Source organism: Haemaphysalis longicornis, unplaced genomic scaffold (genome assembly GCF_048455015.1).
Source record: "Haemaphysalis longicornis isolate Haplotype H1 unplaced genomic scaffold, Haemaphysalis longicornis Haplotype H1 scaffold_6, whole genome shotgun sequence".
NCBI lineage: Eukaryota > Metazoa > Arthropoda > Arachnida > Ixodida > Ixodidae > Haemaphysalis > Haemaphysalis longicornis.
The window spans coordinates 104,184,690-104,205,824 of NW_027526407.1; the positions used below are offsets into that span (position 1 = coordinate 104,184,690).

Genomic DNA, 21,135 nt, shown 5'->3' on the forward strand with positions numbered 1-21,135 from the left:
ACCAGACAAAACGCAGATGCTGCTCGGCACAGCTGCCACTCTAGAATGCAGCTAGTGTCTCCTTCTTTCATTTTGTGAAAGTACGTGCCCTTAACCTTTCTCCTACCCACTCAGCGCCCCCCTCCACTTAGAACAAACGAGCAATTAGTCGCTTTCACAGCATGCAAACGCACAAAGTGCTCACTTCACCTTGGCTATAGTGAACTAGAAGACAGAGATGTGTCATCTGGGCCTGGTATCGGCGGGGGAAAAGTCCATTTTGCGATGAAAATTTTTGATGAGGAACTCATACGATAAGCAGTGCCCTATAGCGGCCTCTTCTCATTGGTCAGTTTTCCTAATTTAGTCTGTCGCAATCCATGTACATGTATTGCAATAACTAGCCCCATTTCTTTTTTTTTGATGGAATAAAGGTTTATAAGCAACTCCGGGGGTTAAAACTTGGTGGTTAAAGGAGTTGCAGATGGCACTGGCTACAACAGGAGCTCACGAAAGAACTCCTGTGCTACGTTGAATTTTTGCACCACAAAAAGAACCCGCATTCTCCATTGGTTCGCTCACCGCAAGACCCACCTCTGCCTTCTAGTGCACTGCAACCTTGGCTGAGCCTGAAGGTCAGATTGACGCTACAAAGAACGAGCCTTTTCCTGGATTTGGCCTGGAGTAATGGAGCTTTCCCTCTAAAACACACACACAGGGTGCGAGAAACAAGCTTGTATCACACACACACACACAGTAAACACCTATCCATTGCTGGAGACATGCTTTCAGTTGCAAAGTCAAGACACTATCGCCCTAAGTAAATAAAAAACATCTCACAACATACTTGCAAGTGAGAGAGATATAGATAGCACTAAGTTCCAGCACTAGGCCTCTTGGCAAAAACTTTCCGTGCTTCAATTTCTGCATTTGAACGTGATTTATGCCGCCAGCTCACTTGCAACCGTACAGTGCCTCAGATAGTGCTGTCATCGGCTTGACTTCCAAAAGCCCCAATGCTTACAGAGGCAAAATCCAGCTTAAATAAATAGAATAAATATGTTGTTAATTTAACCCTTTCAGGGTCACGGACGTACATGTATGTCCTCTGCAAACACCTTCAAAATGGTCAATAATGTACATGTACGTCATCGCTTGTATGCTTAAAAAGCGCGCCTTTTTCGCCAACTTCTCTTGCTTGGCATGTGCTGCCACACGGCGGAAATACGTCAAATTATTTTCTTGCGCCGATGGCTCTTCTTTTTATTTTTTTATGATTTACTTCAGCGGCACGCCGGCTATCGCTTGCCCATCCAGTAACGAGGGGGCACGCGAGGTATCGCCCACCGGGCGCCTGGGCGCCTCTCGCTTCTTGCGCCTGCCACAGACCAAGGTCGCCAGCGAAACTGATGAGGCTCTTTTCTCCTTTCTTTTTATTTTATAGGAGTGGTGCACTGTCTATCACTTGCACATCCGACCGCAAGTGCACGCGCGCAGTGGCTGGTTTTGGTATCCTCCTCCGGGCGCTTCCCGCTTTTTGCACCCGCAAAACTGATGTCTATCTGATTTCGATTCACTCAAAAGGTGCCCGGCTTGTTACTCTTCCGTTTTTATTTAGAATTTCTCTTGTGTTACTCATGAATAAACCACATGTATGTAACAACACAAACGATTTTTTTTTGTCACTTTATGGTCACCCTAAAAAAATTGCGATAATTTTTTCTCAGAATAGATTCATCCAAAAAATTTAAATCAGCGATAAAAAAAATCGACCCTGGGAGGTCGCATTTGTCATAAAAACTCGACCCTCAAAGGGTTAAGAGATGCCTCTTTCTTTCTTTTTTGACAAGAAACCAGTTGTAAGTGGCACTCCTTTTGTATTACTACACGTCTCTCTCTTGCCTTTGATTGTTGCACCTAAGAAAAGCTAGCCCAAGTACTGTATTCTAAGCAACCCATTCTTTTTTTTTCTTTTTTTGAGCCTTTGCTGCTTATTATGGTAAAGGTACGAGAACTCAAGCATGCCCACTTCCTTTTAACCTTTCCCTGGGCTAAAAAAATAGAAAACAAAACAAAACACAACATGCTTAAGCCTCAGACAAGCATTCGCTTGTGCAGATGTCACAATCCATTGGGTCACTTTGCAATGCCCTGCCGTCAATTAAAGGAGCACTGACACCAATTTTCGGCGTTAATATTATTGCACAGTTCGCTTCCTTCACTCAACAGAATACCCTGGCTGAAATATGAGCGGTGTGCGATGCGAAGAAAGTTCAATTGGATCTCATTTATCGCGCCAACGGAGCAGCGCGCGGAGCGGCACTCAGCAAATGGACATCAGCGTGACATCACCCCGTGAAGCCAAAACAAGTGACGCGACAGCGCTCGTCAAAAACTCGTGACGTCACTGCACGCGCGCGGCCCCACGAGCGGCGAGCGGGCGCAACACCCTCTCAAGCAAGCACCGGTGACATCCGCACAAAGCGGTGAGGTCAGGCAGGGAGTCTGTCATATGCGCCGTTCGGGATGAAAGCGCGGGAATTTGAAACAAACGATTTTCAGGCCGTTCAATGTAATTACCTATCGCACGCTGAAGTATATGAAGTGCTGTTTCAGGTTCGCCAGACCATTAAGCATCGATAAAAGCAATAAAAGTGTAACATAAAATTTTCGTGTCAGTGCTCCTTTAAGCTAAAGCCTTGCCCATCGTATAAAATGACATCTTGATGGATACCTGATCCGGTAGCCATTTTTTTTTTTTGCCCGCTGAAGCATTTAAAGCACTAATGAGCATAGTGCAGCGCCTTATGTCAAGCTCTGGACACAGATAATCAGCGTTCACTAAACAGTGCTCGAGTGTAGTGTGCACATGCCATAATTGGTGCCACAACGTTGCACTGCACCTAAACAGGCCCCCAATCCCTTGGTTAAACCTCGGTGACTCCCTTTGACTTTACAACAAACGTAATTAACTGTGCTCAGTTTGTCGGCCACATCAGCCATTCATAACAAGCGTAACTTTTGCAGAAAGACCCAAACAGTCAACACATTTTATATTTTGCAACAAAATAGATGATGAGCATTTTTGATCATGGTGGTTAAACTTGGAAATAAGTAAAGAAGTGTCTAGAGTGCAGCCCAATGACATTCAAATTATTAAGACTAAGCTGGCAGAGGGAAGAGCGTCTGTCGTTGTGGTGAAGGGGTCCCGTCTTTGCTTGCTGATACAGTAAAACCTCCTTACAAGAGACCCTCAAGAGACTAGGGAAACATGACTCTTGTAACCAAGGTCTCTTGTAACAAAAAATTTTAAGAACAGTGTGGAGTCAAACATTACCAATTTGTTATAAATCAGTATCAAAGCGTGTTCAGACAGGTCAACAAGAAAATTTGCACTACGGCTTTTAAGGAAGTTTGAGGGACTGCAGATTGTATTAGCTTCCTTCCCAACTTTTGTACGTAAAAGCACTTCACTTTGCAAGCTTTCCTGTCCTCGTAATACCATTGAAGTGCTCTTAGACAATTGTCACCCTTAACTACCGAGACTTTCTGTCCTACAGTACCCTCGTCATCCTCCTCCTCTGGTTCGTCCTCTAGGGCACCATTTACTTGCACAAGGATCACATGATCTGTAGGATCCTCGAACACACAGGGGGCCACATCTGCAGACACAAACTCCTCAAAAGTTTCTGGAACCTCTGTGGTGTGTTGGATGCAGGCCCAAGCTTTACCTTAGGCGCCACACACACACACACACACACGCTTTCCACAAGGTCCTTCATATACCGTATCTATTCGAATCTAAGCCGATAGTTTTTTTGAAATACTGATATATCAAACTCCAGGGTCAGCTTGGATTTGAGGATTTTGAAACCCGCGCCAATTTCCAGGTGAAATTGAGAGAAGTGGCGCACAGCTAGCACCACCCAGAAAAGAAAGTATTGTAGCCATTACTAGACGAGCCATTAGCCACTTAAGGGCTGGGGGCGATGCCGCCATTTTGAACTGTGCGGATAGTGGCCTGCGTGCGGTGTGGCGTTTGGTTTTGACAGCGCAATGGCACCTAACAACCGATGCCATTATAGTGCCGCTTTTAAAAGAAAAGTTGTTTTAGCCGCGGAGTTGTCGTCGAACGTTCAAGCGGGGTGGGACTTCAACATGGATGAAAAAAATGTCCGTCGTTGGAGGACGCAACGGGAGAGGATATTTGCGCACCGCAACGAGGATGGCATTCAGAGGCTAGCAGCGATGATGACTCAGAATGAGCACCGCATCTTCATGTTCAATAAACGTGTTTTTTTTTTTTTGTGAACCCTGACCTCGCCTTTTTGTTCAACCTACATTCGAGGTAAGTTTTTTTTTTTTTTTCTTTTTTCGTGGCTTCGGACTTTTGGGGGTCGGCTTAGAATCGGGGCCGGCCTAGATTCGAATAAATATGGTAAGGCCCCCCTGTCATCGTGTCTCTTCTAAATAGACACACAGAAAAAGAAGAGCGCGCTCACGTGACTGTAGAAGTTCATCGCTCAAGTGTGCAGCCCACCACGCACCCCGTCACCTATGCACGTGTCATGAACACCCATCCAACAAGGCCAGCTCCTTCGAGGTCGAAGATAGGGATGCACTTGGATGGACGTTCTTGATACATGCGTGGATGACGGGGTGCGTGGTGGGCTGCGCACTTGCGCGATGAACTTCTACGGTCACGTGAGCGCGCTCTTCTTCGTCTGTCTGTATGTCCCGTTGCTGTTATCAAAATACAGTTTGCGCCGGTCCTTCTCTGCTACGTCCTCTGCCTTCTTTGTGGCGCTTATGGTGTTATAATGGAGTACCAACTAGCTTGTACCAATACGTTGTCCACTGCTGTAATGTAACGAAGTCGCCCTCCCACACGTTTGCTCTGTCCGCAGCTCCCTCACTGTACCCAATGACGGCCATGCCCTGGTTGCTTGTGAAAACAGGAACTCTTGCTGCTATAAGTGGGCTCAACTGTATGTCAAAGGTCTACTGCCATTGATGAGGACCGTTCCACACCAGAAGAAGCCAGCCTGCCAGCCAGAAGCCAGCAAGGCCTGCGCTGCCTTGCCAACAGCAGGAAGACCCTGCTACTGTTGACACTACTTTGTTGAAAGTTTGTTACCGTGACGACAAAGAGGTGATTGCAGGTTTTGTAGAAGAGGACGATGAGGAACGATGACTGCGACCGGACGTGTTCTGTGTGTTATCTAATGTAAATACAGTTCTTGTCCTTTACTGAATAAATGTGCTGCAGTTGCAACAAAGTGAGCAGGCGAGCAATAAGCAAGCGCCCACCTCCTTATCCCCTTTTTGATGAGCTTGCCCTTGAGGAAGGGAGAGATGTGGGTGAAGGAGAAGCCGGAGTCCACCACCACGCACCCCATCTCCCGCACGTGCTCCCGCCGGTACTTCAGGGCGCTCAGCTGGCCAGCTGTAGAATTATGGGTAAAGGGTCGATTGATTAGAAGAGGCACGGCAGAACGCTCCCTCAATTCAACAGAGGGAGGGGAGGTAGCTTTGAGGGAAATTCAATAGCGCGGGGGAGGCAGCTTTGAGGGAGCGACAAACCTTCTTTCTACTTGTTCCAGAATAATAAGACTAGTTGTGGCACTACCAGCCTTTTCGGGCTTCCGTACTGTCTAAACTAAGATCCCTTAATTGGCGCTGTCATCTCACATTTGAGCTGGACTGGGAAAAGGGGGGACTACCTGCCACGGTGGCTCAGTGGCTATGGCGCTGTGCTGCTGATCCCAAGGATGTGGGTTCGATTCCCGGCTGTCGTGGCTGCTTTTCTAATGGAGGCAAAAAGCGAAAACGCTCGTGTGTCAACATTGCGGCGCATATTAAACATCCCCAGGTGGTGAGAATTAATCCCGAGCCCTTCACTATGGCTTGCCTCAGAGCCCAAGACGTAGTAGCTTCAGCAAGTAAAAACTCACAATTGAAAAAAAAAAAAAAAAAAATTTTTTTTTAGGAAGGGCTACAGAATTTAGTCTCATGATAGTGGGGAAATGTGAGACCAATGCTGTCAGTGTGATAGTTGACATGCTAGTGATATGTCTGCCTGTACTAAACCATTCCTGTGCTAGTAAAATTGCTCGCGGCATTAGAAACCATACAACTATTGTGGCAGAATTGAACATGCTCATTCTTCTACACAACTAGTCCACACAAAAAAACATTGCTGCGTCTTTGAGTGTTTCGCAAGATGTGTAGCGATATATGGCTTTCCATTCTACAGAACACATATAGCGCTGGTCATCTGATTGACATTTGCGGTGGTATTATCCGTTGCTTCCTTACTTAAGGAACCAAATTTAGATGCCTACGTAACTTTTCTAGAAACTGTCTGCAGAAATAAATGTGAGCAGTTTTTTCCTCGAGATGGGGACATTAAAAAACCTGTGCACCTATCAACTTTCATTGGCTCAAACAAGGCCTCCAAAAAAAAAAAAAAGATGGTACACCTGACTTACAGGCTACACTGAACTCCACAAAGACTCTTAAAATGATGGCACTGACACATTCCACCTGACAAAGTTCTTTCTTCTTTTCATTTTTTGCTAAATACAAGAAAGCTACCTCGTTGATGCAGCTCTAGCTGTTTGACGCTGAAGTTATCAAGAACCACACAGTTCACGTGATAGTGCAACAAACGTTTTGCAATACTGCAATACCACTTTTTGTCAGAATGCAGATAACACTCACACGCTGCTTCCAACTGCTTGATAAGTGTTTGGCATGGGACCAATGGCTGCGTGCATTGTAGTTCATTAAGGGGCAAATCCCACTGAGTGCCGGAGAACTTTTGATGGTGTTGATTTCTAATGTGGTCTCGCATGTTTGGCTGCCTCGGCCATTTTTCCTGACGTTTGCGCTTGCGCAGCCAATCATGTGAGACAACATGAGAAATCAACCCCACCGGAAGTTCTCCGGCACTCAGCGCGATTTGCCCCAAGGTTACCAGAAAACTGAGGCTACTGGCACCATGACATAAACGTGGACCCCCCTTCACAAGCTCAGCAGTTCTTTTTCACTGTAGTTCCCTCCACAAACACAGACCGATCAGATGCAACAGCCTGAAATATGGCAAAGCTACGAAAACAAGAAATGGCGCTCGTAACATAGGGGCACAGCTCAAGTCAGAGTAGATTTCAACCCATATACACTTCAGCACAATATAGTATTGTTACGGTTTACTAGAAGGGAGAGGTGTGTCGTTTGGGGCTGATTAGGGGGGGTCCCCTTTGCGATGAAAATCCTTGCTGAGGAACTCCTGTTGTAAGCAGTGCCCTTGGCCGCTGCTGCTTACCACTTGGTTTCGAAAGCTTTGTTTGTTAAAATCATCCTTATCTATTACCATAAATAGTCTTATTTCTTCATTCCACGACATAAAGTTCTATAAAACCCGTCAAATAAAAATTTAGTTTGATACAAAAACATATAGGCGGCAACAGGAGTTCTCTCGGGATTGCCTGCTGCTCCATACAATTTTTTCATCGCAAAAGAGACCCGCGCTCTTTATTGGTTTTTTTCCCCCAAAACGACACATTTCTACCTTCTAGCACACTGGGGTATTGTACTCATGACTGTATTGTTTTTTATAAACTGTGACGTCAACCAGCAACGACGAATACGACGGCTAGGGCGCAAATGATGCGGCTTCAGCACATCATCAGGCGGCAAATTTGAAACCAGTAAAGGAGAGCGCATGCAGTCTTCCTGCACCTTTCACTGCAAGTTTTGCGTTTCCAACTTGACATAGATGTGTAGTATAATATCTCAATCAGGTATTCCCGAGTGTGCAATCCAAAGACAGCATAGGTTAATTTTTAGTGGTCAAAGAGTGTTGCAAGGAACCTTTAAAAAAAAAAGGTAACTTTGAAGCGGAATGAATTATGAATCAATTGGGAAGTTAATAAAATACCAAACTGATGCCATTTCACCGTACCAATCAGTTGAACAAGGTACCATCAACAAGTGGGGAGGGAGGAAGAAATATGGCAGTGTGTTCTCGTAAACAAAAGATTCATCTTCAAGTTTATCTCTTTAAAGCTCCACACCAGAAATCATAGTTTCCTATCACATGCACATACAGATAGTGTGCCAATTATAAAGTCAGACGCCTTTAATCCTGGCACGGAACGCACACTCCCAACAGCCCAAGAGCAATGCTCCTGGCAAAACTGGACCATTTGTTTGCTGCTAACTCAAACTAAATGAAAGCAGCCCCTTTTTTAAAGGAGCCATGAAGAGAAAATACAACTTCGTTTAAAATTTGAAAGACCTAGGATTCAGTATCTCACTCAGCTCCAGTACAGCCACAAAAGATGTTTTTTTAACAAAAAAAAAGCAAGAAGTATTTAAAGGAGCCATGAAGAGAAAATGCAAGTTGGTTTTATTCGAAAGATTTCGTGTTTTATAGTGCCCCCAGCGCTTGTCCGAATACAAACGATGCTTTATTCACTGAGAAATTGAACAATTTAGGTTAAAATTTTGATTTTCCCGCTCAATCGTGCGTTTTCGTGGTCCCAAATGACATCACAGGAACCGACCGCTCTGCAGCCTAGAGTGCCTTCATTCACGCATCCGCCGTACAGGGTAGAGACACGTATACCCTGGTGCCGCCATTTTCGGTTGCTCGCTCGCCGCCGAAGCAAGTCATTGTGTCAAAACCGCGCTAAAATTATCGCCGCAACGCGGTTTACTGAAGAAGTTTGAATCATAGTGTCTGTTTCGTGTTGCTAGGTCTCGTGGGAAACGAAAAGAATAACGCGTTGAGCCCGTTGGCCCAATTGCGGCGGCACGGGACCGTTCAAAGGTTGTCTCCACCCTGCACAGCGGTGTTGGTTTGTTCCCGCGTTTCTTTACGTTCCGTAACCTAGATGGCGCCACCATACCGTGGCAAGCGTTTGGTTTGTTTTTGCCCGCATTTAAACCTGGCTTGTTTTTGTTCTGGGAGAAAATATTCGTTCCCTGAAACAGTGCTCGCTCGACAAATGGGGTCACGTAAGACACCATTGCTTGCGTCAATCGGCCAGTGTCGTCTGAGACAACCCCAAGCCCCGTAGTGCTGTGCAGCTAAACCAAGCATGCTGTGCGCAGTACGAACAGCAGAACGCATCAGTACTTCTATGTTTACATGTGCTTTCGTAACTTCCACTGTTTGTCCCATCATTCTTATTGCTTTGTAAAGAATGTGCCCTAAATTTAAGCGCAAATTGCTCGTTCGTCTAGTTTGTAAGCTCTACCTAATTTGTGTCTGCTTCTGCCAGCCTCCGCCAATCGCAGAGCTTAGCTCATGTGACATCATAGGTTCTGTTGCGGGAAATGAGCTGGTGGGTCGCATGACCATTCCCGTTTTTCCTAATTATGTAGCTTATTTGAGCGAAGTTTACGTTAAAAGTGGTGTCAGTATGATTCTAACGAGACAATCTTTTGAATGAACCAAACTTGTGTTTTCTCTTCATGGCTCCTTTAAAACTTTCAAATTTTGCGCCACAGTGACGTGTTATGAGCAAGAATGACGTCATACGGGCCAACAATAAAGCATAATTTTCGGTGCGTTAACTGCACGTTAGCATTGAAGTGATGCGGTCAAATGGAACTAGAGGCCCCATTACAGACGTCCAGTCATGTATCGTCGCGACAGGTCAGTTCCGTGACGTCATAGAAAAGTTGCAGGAAATTGGCTAGGGGGTCATGACTGCTTCACACGTTTTCTTCAATATCTCCGTTATTTGTTCGAAGATTGCGATGATATTGGTATCACTGTTATCGGGACTAAGCACTATTTCTAATAAACCCAACTTGTACTTTGTCTTCATGGCTCCTTTAACAGCGGTGAGACAAACAGCATGTCAGGCACACTACAGTATGCCAAAGCTGCGAGGTGTCTCCAATCAGAGGCCCTATGTGCCCGTTTCATAAAGGAACCTTTGAAAGCTTTTCTTTGAGGTACATTTTGGGCTTTGCCTCCGTTATTTGTGTCATGCAGAGATAGGCACAAAAAGAATTATCAAGATCCGTGCAGAATTGAGAGAGTTTGTCATTCCTATATTTAAAAATACAAGCAAATCGAAGTTTACTCTCTCTCTCAAAAACCGGGGGACTGTGGGACTGCTGCTCGCTTTTTACTCTCCCCAGTGACGTCACATCACAGGACCACTGCGGGCAGCGAAAACTGCCGCGCTCCAGAAGTATTAAGCCCACGGTTGTCTGACCTGGGAAGCTACTTTCTGCACTCGCCGGCAGCACCGCACCAATACAGCACATCATCATCATCATCATCATCACCAGCCTATCTACGCCCACTGCAGGGCAAAGGCCTCTCCCATTATTCTCCAATTACCTCGGTCCTGTGCCAACTGTGACCAATTTATCCCCAATACAGCCAATACAGCACATAGACGAAGACAAAGACGCACGCCGAAGTCGCCTGCCGTCGCTGCGCTGCTGTGTGTTGCTAGGCTTATGTTTCTGAACTCTACCATACTCTTCAAGCTATGTTTGGTTACCCAGCTTGAAGTTATGCCTCGAGTGATTTAAAGCGTGAAACGTGTGCACTGCCTTGCGCACTGTGTACTGAGGCTTCACATGACCTGCACATGTGTGTATACAGAAAGTCGAGAGACTGTTGCATATCCTGGTCAAAAAAAAAAAAAAAAGAGAACTCCTGAGATGCCCACGCACACACAAAAAAAGCAGCCCCTGCGGGGTCAAACCACTGACCTTCAAAACGAGAGTGGGATGCACTGCTAAAAACCCGACCGTTTAATTAAGCAACACGGCAAGGTGCAAGAATATGGAATACAATGCCTGGGCGTCAACAAATAACTTTATGGGTGTTTGGTTTTTACCAGTTCTCAAAAATTCTGCCAGTGATAACATTTGTTTATCACAAACTGATCTTCCAGATTAGCCCCGTCGTGCTACCGCAGTCGCGCGATTCTAATGCGAACTTTTTTTTTGCTAAAAGTAACCTTCCAATTTCTGTGTGCATTACAACTGGTCCCAAAGCCGAAATCAGCTTCAAAGAGGCCAGCAGAATTTCCATGTACACGAACGCCTCCAAAAATATAATTCAATCCAGTCAAAATAAGCATTTTTCTCTAAATTTTTAAGTAAGCTTTTCTGTACATTACAATCGCGGGGACACTAGAATCGTGCGACTACAGTAATACTACAACAAATTTAGCCAGAGCTCCCTCGTTTAACTCATAAACAGCTATCGCACAGTCACGACCTCCCCCGACGCTCGCTAAGTTAGTCATAAAAGGAATGCACCACTAGAATTACAGTTGTCTTTGGTAACAGCTTTCCAACAAGAAAAGCATGGTTGAATTTGTCTCATGGCAGCCGATGGCTGCTAGAGAAAAGAGGTGTGACGGATTTTCAGTGAACGGAACATCGCTTCCCAGTGCGAAAGCAAGTCCCCAAACATCAAGACGCTCGAGACAGTCTGAAAACCTCGAAGCTGCCATCCACTTTGCGATGCTCGCTGACTACACCACTTCTGGCATCAATGCTGATATCGTCATATGGAACGCAGACGTACATGAGCATTTTAGCGAAGCGCGCAGAAATTGGGCGAAGCTAACAGAGGTTCATCATAACATGACTTGAAAGGACACCCAAGCACTCGAGACGGGTAGCCTTGTCCGCCCTCTGTTACTCTCCGCGGTCAAGTTTTTATGCTTCCTTTAAGTTAAAGATACGACCCAAAACATTATCTAGGCTCATTTGGTCGAAACAATAACATATGCAAAATATTGCAAGCTCAGCCAATCGTAAGTTGTGTAGAGTCCCTGCGTTGCGTCGTCATATCCGGAGGCTTCCGGTGTGACGTAGGCGGTACAATATTGGCTTGTATTTGTAGATGTAAAATTTGAATAACTCTCTTATTTCCACACCGGTCCTGATAATTCTTTTTGCACTTGTATCTGAACGACACAAAGAACTGACATAGGGCACAAAAAAGTACCAGTGAGAAAGGTGTTGCAGGGGTACCTTGGGAAACCCAGAAACACAAGCAAGGAAAGAGGCCAGAAGCTGAAAACTTGCCATCTCTTCTTATCTTAAACGTCAATTTAAATAAGGATGACCCCACAGACTCTATATGTGGCATGCAAGTCCACCCACAAACTACTGCTACAATAAACATTTGCTTTAGCCAGTCACTAACAGCCAGTGTAAAGATGACTAGCTGACACATTTAATCCAGCTAGCATGGTGAACTGTGCAAGTGTGCCAACAGCTAGCCCTTTCTTCAATTTGACAAAAAATACCAACAACAGTGCAAACTCGCTGGAGAGAGAAAGAGAGAGGGGGGAGAGAGAGGAGGGAGCTCACCGGTGGTGAGGAGGAGGGAGTGGAACTGGTACTCCTCGTACACGACCTCCACCAGGCTTTCGCGGATCGAGGGGAAGTTGAAGTACGGCTCCGTCAGCACCACGCACGTCTCCTCGAACTGGCACTGCAACCGGGTGAAGGGTGTGGGAGGAGGAGGGCACAGGAACCTTTTATCGCACAAACACTGAAGACAGACGTACCTAGCATCTGCAAATGCAGCTTGCATGCCATACATCTATGGTCAATGGCTTTCTTTCGCTACAAGATGAAACGAGGAAGAAGTTCACAGCGATCGCTCCTCTGGTGTGCTCTGAAAAAAATCAATTTCACTTTGTCGTCTGCTCTGGGCGTCTTTCATGCGACACTGGGAGTACTTGCTGGTGTGTCACTAATCTGAAGCTGAAGAAAGTTCTGTTTATTCAGTGTTCTCTACCCTGAGGACTGTGTTTTGCCAAAAACTTTTATAAACAGAATCAAACAGCTTTTGAAGATTATGTTCCACTCATGTGGCATTTCTAATTTGAGCAATTCTGAACAACAGAATGCTGTAGTAACTGCAAAAGGCACATAAGGCTGCACAACACCATAGTCACTGGGCCTAATACAGTTCCGAGCCTCATTCTGATGTCTGTATGTAGTGCAGTGTTGCTAACAAAAAACCGCTGCTACGTTTTTTGCATGGGACGATATCAGAAAGCAAGAAACCAACAATGGTGTTTGTTAACTGATGTCAAACTAGCAATCACGCTAGTATCGGAAACAGTCTTGACACCCATCTGAAAGCCAAAGTTACCGCTCACAGCATTACAGGACTAAGGTGGGTAAACCAGAGACAGCAAGTGCTGGTTACAACGTCATGGCAGAGGAAAAGTAAAACAAAACAAGAAAAGCCCTAGAACTGCATGTCTTGAGTTATTTTATAAAAATTTACCTATATCCCTCTGGCTTTGCAGCAATTTGTGACCAACGTAGACCATATCCAGATAAAAACTGATCCCCCCTGCCCCTTTTCTTTCAAAAGCAGCGCAAACAAGCTATAGGCCTAAATCTTCTCTTTAGTTCCAGTGCCTGCAACTTCGAAGAAAAAAAAAACAAAACAGAGGACGCACTGATGAAATATGCTCCCCTTCAATTTGTGATCATTTTTGGTAGGTGCCTGGTTTCAAACATGTGTGATGCTTTCCGCAGTGAAAAAAAAAACTTCCCCTCCATGACTGTAATGGAAGGATGGAGCACGATTGATGGCTTCAATGCAATCAGCACACTGCTTGACTCTTGCACCAAAAATCGGACACATTAATTTGAAGCTGCGGTACTGCACAGCCACAAGCAGTACCCACTCCCACGGTAGCGTTGAGGCCCTAGAAACCCAAGCATTTGTTTGGCCAACCGTACGGCAGCTTGCACCTTTTGGCTTGCAGGGCTCAGCTGAGAATAGTGCAGCAATACGTTTTCATATACTGTGGAGCATTTTAATTTTAACTCAGGTCTTCCGTCCAGTACTCATTAGAATTTGCTATTTACCCTGTTATTACTTGTGAGTAGACCTTTCGTTCAATGCCCGCCTCTGCCTCTATGTCATCTGCTACTTTGCAGTCGTCTATAGAGAACACCAACCTACTATAGAATATTCATGAGCCGAACTTTTTTCAAATAGAATGTTCCCCAAGTACTATCATACAGAAGAGAACAGGTTACTAACACACACCACCGTTAATCGACCAGATGTAGGTGAAATCCCCAAGGTGGAGTAAGATTCTGTAAAGGAAAGTTTGACATCCACCTAAATGCAGCCATACGGCTACAAAGGAAAGCTAAACAGCTAAACACACACCACGAAAAAAATCCCCCCCCCCCCCCCCCAGACGAACAGGTAAATGCAGGCTCTTTACAAAACAAAAGTTCTGCGAACTTCCAAACCATTAATAAAAGAAGTCTGATAAACCTTGGAGCCTTGTTCGCAGTCATCAGCAGCACCATGCCAAGACCACTATTTTTATGTATGAATTCCTAGAAAGAATATTTTAAATGTCGTTCCACACTGCATCTTCGTTGCTACACGGTCTCATTTTTTTACCATCTTGTGATTTAAAAATTCCATAATTTCATTTATGGTCACAAAAAAATATCTACAGTCCAGGCCCTAAATTGCGAAGTTAAGTAGCAGTAAACATGCCCAAAGTCATTCATTGATTAACAAATTGGAACAGCAAAGAAAAAAGAAAAATAACAGCAGAAAAAACAAATTTGGGTCTCAAGAGTACTGCTACGTTTCCAAATAGGCTCTAAGCAGGAGTAAGCTGAGAGCTTTACAAATACACCAGAACACTCCAGAGAAGAAAGTTACTAACATGACTAAAAGAACAGTTGCCAATGGTACTTTGCTTTTCTCGCATCGGCACAACACTCTTGTCCCAGCTTCCAGTCGCCCAGTACCACGTGACCAGCAATCTGCTACGCAAAACAAACGTTGATTGATTGTAGGGTTTAACGCGCCGACGCAACGCAGGCGATGAGGCGCGCCGTAGTGGAGGGCTCCGGATTAATTTTGACCACCTGGGGATCTTTAACGTGCGCCGAAATCTCGTACACACGGGCATTTTTGCTTTTCGCCTCCATCAGAAAAGCGGCCGCCGCGGCCGGGAATCGAACCCGCGACCTCGTGCTCAGGCAAAACAAACGTGCGATGTGCACGTGATGCAAGTGAGCTGCCCTGCTGACTCACGTTGAAGACGTCCTTGCCGAACATGTAGTCCCACACCTGCTTCTCCACGTCCCAATTGACCAGGTAGCCCTGTGGGTAAAAGGTGAAGGGGTGGAGATGGAGGGAGAGAGGGAACACTCATGTTCATCACAGGTTCAACAATGTGCTTCCACACGCTGACGCTACTCCAAAAGGCTACAGGCTAAATCTCAGGCACACAGACGTTTCCACTCAAGAAAAACAGCCGCAACAGCCCGGGAAACGAAGTGATGAGGCATTGGTTCATTGGTTGTACTACACCTTGGCCACTAAGTGACTGAACCTTTCAAGAGTGTTGATTGGTGGGCTAGTTTGTATTTAGACGTTTCACATGAACAGCAACCAGACGGGACAGGACAGGAGAGCAACGGCATCGTGGCTGCGTCCCCTTTTTCTGTCCTGTTGCTGTTCGCTGTGCACAAAGAATGAAGCGCGAAACAGCGATAAAGGCCAACGGCAGGACAGTTGACTAGGAGGTGTGAAAAGCAGTCCCTGCAAGTATTAAGCAAATTCCTTAGCATGTAGTCACGGGTTTCATTTGGAGCTCAAAATAATGACTGGCCTTGTTCTTAAAGGAGCCATTAAAAGAAAATACAACTTCGTGTAATTTGAAAGAACTAGGTTTCAGTATCTCACTCAGCTCCATTACAGCCCCAAAACATGTTTTTCTAACAAAAAAAAAAGCAAGAAGTGTTTCGAAACTTTCAAAATTTGCACCACAGTGACGTGTTATGAGCAAGAATGACGTCATACGGGCCAAGAATAAAACATGATTTTCAGTGCGTTAACTGCACGTTAGCATTCAAGTGATGCGGTCAAATGGAACTAGAGGCCCCATTACAGACGTCCAGTCATGTGTCGTCACGACAGGTCAGTTAGGCGGCCGCCAATCGCACAAACAAGGTACCGTGACGTTATAGAAAAGTTGCGGGAAATTGGCTAGGGGGGGTTGCCACGGCTTCACACGTTTTCTTTAATATCTCCGTTATTTGTTCGAAGATTGCAATGATATTGGGTATCATTCTTATCGGGACTAAGAACTCTTTCCAATAAACCCAACTTGTATTTTGCCTTCATGGCTCCTTTAAGGCAAGGCTGACAGGGTGAAAAAAAAGCACCAGAAGTGCACTGTGACCTTGATTAGCACAGACTGGTTCCGAGACGTTTGCAATTTTGGGTGACTGGTTAGAAGTTAGCAGTGCAGGTGCATTGTAATTACAAAAACAAAAAAATAGTGCGAACACAGTTATTCTACCCCTTACCCTTTCTAAACAAAAATTCTGTGCACAGCTGGTCACCACTGAGAAATGGTTCAGACCTGCCAACAAACTGTTCCAATGTCATTTGTCACCATACTTTCTTTCTTAGAATGTTCCGCATTGATTTGCGAGAGTTGACAACATCTAAAAGGTAAGCAACTAATTTCACAACAACTTTCACAGAGAGGAAAAAAAAAAGGTGTGAAGATCAAACTCTATTACAGATAAGAGGCATTGTTAGAAAAGGATAGCGTCATTTAGATGTCGCCAATTAAAAGCGGGAGGCTGCAATATCAGACAATACTGGACCGTGAAACAGCTGATAGCCTGTGAACAGCGTAGAGCCAAAAACACATTCCTGTGGAAAAGTAAGGGGGGCGGGGCTCAGCCTATATCTGAGCAGTAACTGCAATGCAATTGATAAATACATGCACACATGCACATATTTTTGATAAGATAGCAGCGATAGAACTACACATGTGAATGCAATGGTGTAACAGTTATCTCATATTCCCACTGTTACCTTTAAACGCACAAAAACCTCTACGCTATGATTCCAAGTTCTTGTAAACCATTCTGTTTCTTCACAGTCCACCAATTTTGGAACACGGCTCGTTGGTATGACCAACCACATTTTTACCGTACCTCACACAGCCACCTATGTTGTATCATTTAGGCTTCTCTAAAAAGTAAAGCCAAAAACATAAAAACTCTACTCAATTCGCCTTCGGGAATCCATTCGAAGAATTCTTGCCAAAGTTTTGGCACTTGTATGCCTTCTGAAACAGGCCTCAGTGATTGCATCAAGCCGGAACATTTGGCCATAATACTGTGCAAATTTCTAGACTGAAGGCATATGCAACTCTTATTTATGGCCTAGAATGTTTAACACTACAAGCACATTGGAGAACAGGTGTTTCGATTTTTTTTCCCCAGCACAGCTACCTAGACTCCCCATTATTTATTGTCTACAGTGGCCTCCACTTGGAACGACCAACACTGGACAGAATCGACATGTAGAGTGCTACGCATAAAGGCTTTTTAATATATGGGGCGAGGGGGAAATGTGGCCCAAATGCCATCCCCACTCAGGCATGTCTCCTCGCCAGGAGTTCCCTAGCATTTGTTCCTAGGGAAACTTCCCCCCCAAAATTCCCTCCCACTCCCCCTAATTAGGTACACCGGGAATTTCCCCGTAACAGGTCTCACCTTCTGGAAAGGCAGCAGGTAGAAGAGACCGGACATGTCCTTGCAATCATCCAGCTGGTCCCCAATGAACTGCCGCCGCCGCTCACTCTTGGCTTTGGTGATGCAGTTGGGAAGGATCCTGTCGTTTGCGAGAAGGGCACGCACAACACGTCACAGGGGTGACTAGGGTTGACGTCGCCCTACTCATCACAGGAGAGAAATTTGATAGCTTCGCTTGAACCTGAATGCCCGTGCTACACGAGCGTTTCAAAGGCCTTTGAGTCGAATGTCATTTGACTCAAATGCCACCTTTGAAGGAGCCATGAAGACAAAATACAAGTTGGGTTTATGAGAAAGACTGCTTAGTCCCGATAACAATGATACCAATATCATCGCAATCTTCGAACAAATAACGGAGATATTGAAGAAAACGTGTGAAGCAGTCGCGACCCCCTAGCCAATTTCCCGCAACTTTTCTATGACGTCACGGAACCTTGTTTGCGCGATTGGCAGCTGCCTAACTGACCTGTCGTGACGACACATGACTGGACGTCTGTAATGGGGCCTCTAATTCCATTTCACCGCATCACTTGAATGCTAACGTGCAGTTAACACACTGAAAATTATGTTTTATTGTTGGCCCGTATGACGTCATTCTTGCTCATTACACGTCACTGTGGCGCAAAATTTGAAAGTTTTTAAATACTTCTTGCTTTTTTTTAGTTAAATAAACATCTTTTGTGGCTGTAATGGAGCTGAGTGAGATACTGAATCCTGGTTCTTTCAAATTACACGAAGTTGTATTTTCTCTTGATGGCTCCTTTGAGCGGCTACACGTTTTCGAAAATCTTTCGGTTAAAATTCCATTTGAGTCAAAGGAGCACCACCAACGACCTATGCAGTTCTCAAAGCCCTTTGAAACGAAAACGGTTGTACTCTCGGGCACATTTTCTGCACGCCGTAATTACAAAATAATTATTTACGAGTAAAACTTGGTGTTTAAAGTGCACGATCTCTATAATTTTTTACTCGTTTTTGTTTTTCCTCGCTCACTCTACGATTACGAGGGAACTTGGTACTACTCTAAATATCGCCGGTGCCAAAAAAGAAATGGCTGTTAGCACACGCTTTGTGCGTGTTTTTAGATTGTTATCAATTTGATCACTAATAACTGTGTTTCTTCTGCCCATTTTAACTGTAAAATTAATTTTTTGTCAAGAACGAAACTTGCAGCAGTGGTGACACCAAAACATGACTGGTGAACGCTGGAACTTCTTTCAACTGTTTTTGAGAATTGTCACGTAGATCTGCGGAACTCCTTCCAGTTCGAATGGCATTTGAACTTTCAAAGGCTATTCGATTCAAATGTCCTTTTAAACGCTCGTGTAGCACAAATATAAGTTTTATCTTTTTGGTTGTTCCGGTAACGGAGGTGGAAAGTACAGCAGACACTTGCTCATTAGGTACGTGTGGATGGCGCTTGCAACAATCTGCACGACTCACATTTTGTCATATTTGTTCTGAAGTGGAATCTTTGAGATACTAAAAATGCAACAGAAAAGTGCCACCAAAAACATATCCCCCACTCGTTAAATAGGAAAATCCTACGTCAATTGGGTGAAAGTTAAGGGCTGGGAGGGGAGTTGGCAAAATAGCGAAGCGAAAACAGGCGATATATTTGACGTGCTCTCTCTATTGGGCTTCACAACAGCGGCTTCCCAACAAAACATACGCGATGTTACTGTTTATCCAACATTGGAAATTGTGTCCCCATGCCCGAACTTCCGTGTCATGGTTTTCTTCACTGTTTGCTGTCTCTAATCCACGACGAGCGCTAAAATATCTTGTTTACGCGCACTTGACAGATTACAACGTGGGCAGATAACCACAGCTCACACACAAGAGGTGTTGAAGTGAAGCGGGCAAGTTGAGACTTTTACGTTCCACGCTGGAATATTGATCTAAAAAACACGTCACGACGGATGGAATTTTCGAAGTCTGAAACAAACGACGACAATCGCCGAAATAAAGTGCCAGTGCAAACATGGCAATGATGATCTTGATTACATGACAACACGGCAAGATTAATCGAAATTGCGACTATTGCCATTAACCTCATCAGCAATAGTTTGCCACTCAAGGCTCAGTGAATACCGCCTCAACTGCTATGTTCGGGGAGTTCTGACACCAAGTCCGGATAGAATTACAACTGCGATGTAGCAGTTACAAGGCGAGAGTGCGTGGAATTCGTTGTGAGCAATGGCCGGCTAGAGCACTGATGTACAGGGCATTAAATAGATGTGCATGCGATTTTATTGAGGCCAACTTGGTAACCAAACCACATGAATACGCACCTCGGAGCATTTTGAGTTGTGAAACCGGCTTTTATCGAGCCTCCGCCGTTGTCAACCACTAAACAGTGGGCCGCCATTAAAACGGCATGTTAGTGGTGTACATTGTTGCCGATTCCAACAAATATTGCCGCTGAATGCAGTACTAAACATACCCTGTCACTTTATTGGTCATGATAAGCCCCTTTTCATTTTGCCTACAGTGTTTAAAACAACGATCTATGTGCTACGTCACAACTTGATTGAATTGTGGGTAATTTGTTGGCAGCGTCTGGAACCCCGCGCGGGGCACGAGATCTAGCCCCCTCGCAACGGCTCCTGCCCCGCGTGACGTCATAAATACGTCATAGTGACGTCATACTAACAGCAATTGCTATTATATTGCGTAGTAGAATACAAAAAGCACATTTTTTTACATTTTAATAAAACATTAGGAAGCCACTCATATGTTAGAAGTTTTATAAAATAATTTTTTTTGTTCGTTCTTGCGGAAGCCGCCGATGCTGCCGCTGCTGGCGGTATGGCGTATCCGAAAGTGCCGAAAGCCCTGAATGCCTGAATTTCTTGGGTCAGCAACGTAGATGAAGCAGAGTTGATAGAGTTAGAAGCACTATCAGAATGTGCGAGAACGTTGCCGTATGCGGGGACCAAGCCAGCCTTTCCACACGGTAGCGAAATCCGCTCTCGAGTAATGCTGACCTGTGACCGCCTGCTGTATGCCGATGGTACCCGTGGTACCTGCGTTAGATCTACGACATCGCGCAGCCGAGTGGCCCCGTTCGAAAAACCCACGTCCCACGCAAGAAAAGACACCGTCCGAGCGTGATTATGTGAGCCTGCTGCGGCATGTCCGCGCGGCGGCATCTGCTATCAACAGTTTGCACCACGGCAAGTTCAGAATGCCTAAATGGGTGGCCTGAAATCGCGGTGTGTTTTCAAAATGACAGAAGCGCGGAACTTACAGTGCTCAGGACGTAGGCTAGACGCGGCCACTGATATTTGACTGGTCGCACGTGCGCATTACAAGTGCAAACCACGGATAGCTAGAAAAGGTAATCATTGGTGTTCCCACACATGTACCGCGTACAACCCAGCACAGTAGTTTCCCCTTTAAGGAGATTAGCAAAAAAGACCCGAAAATCGGCAGTTTGTCGCGTTTTTTGTATATATTTTCGAGTGGATTGAATTGTGGCTTAAAATTGTTTACCCGAAATACGTTTTGTGCGCGGAAAAGTCTGGTGATCATGAG

The 21,135-nt window shown here is 45.1% G+C and overlaps 1 protein-coding gene across 1 annotated transcript in view; it reads right to left on the bottom strand.

The window, feature by feature from the left end:
* Positions 1 to 20,074, bottom strand: part of LOC144141105 (actin-related protein 6-like) — a 48,905-nt gene extending 28,831 nt beyond the window's left edge. Inside the window, exons 1-5 of the mRNA XM_077672632.1 lie at positions 19,890 to 20,074; positions 17,557 to 17,674; positions 15,071 to 15,139; positions 12,346 to 12,469; positions 5,290 to 5,425 (exon numbers count right to left, since the gene is read on the bottom strand). Of these exons, the coding sequence (XP_077528758.1) occupies positions 5,290 to 5,425; positions 12,346 to 12,469; positions 15,071 to 15,139; positions 17,557 to 17,674; positions 19,890 to 19,966 (524 nt within the window). The 5' untranslated portion in view covers positions 19,967 to 20,074. The remainder of the gene's footprint in view (positions 1 to 5,289; positions 5,426 to 12,345; positions 12,470 to 15,070; positions 15,140 to 17,556; positions 17,675 to 19,889) is intronic.
* Positions 20,075 to 21,135: the final 1,061 nt, after the last annotated feature.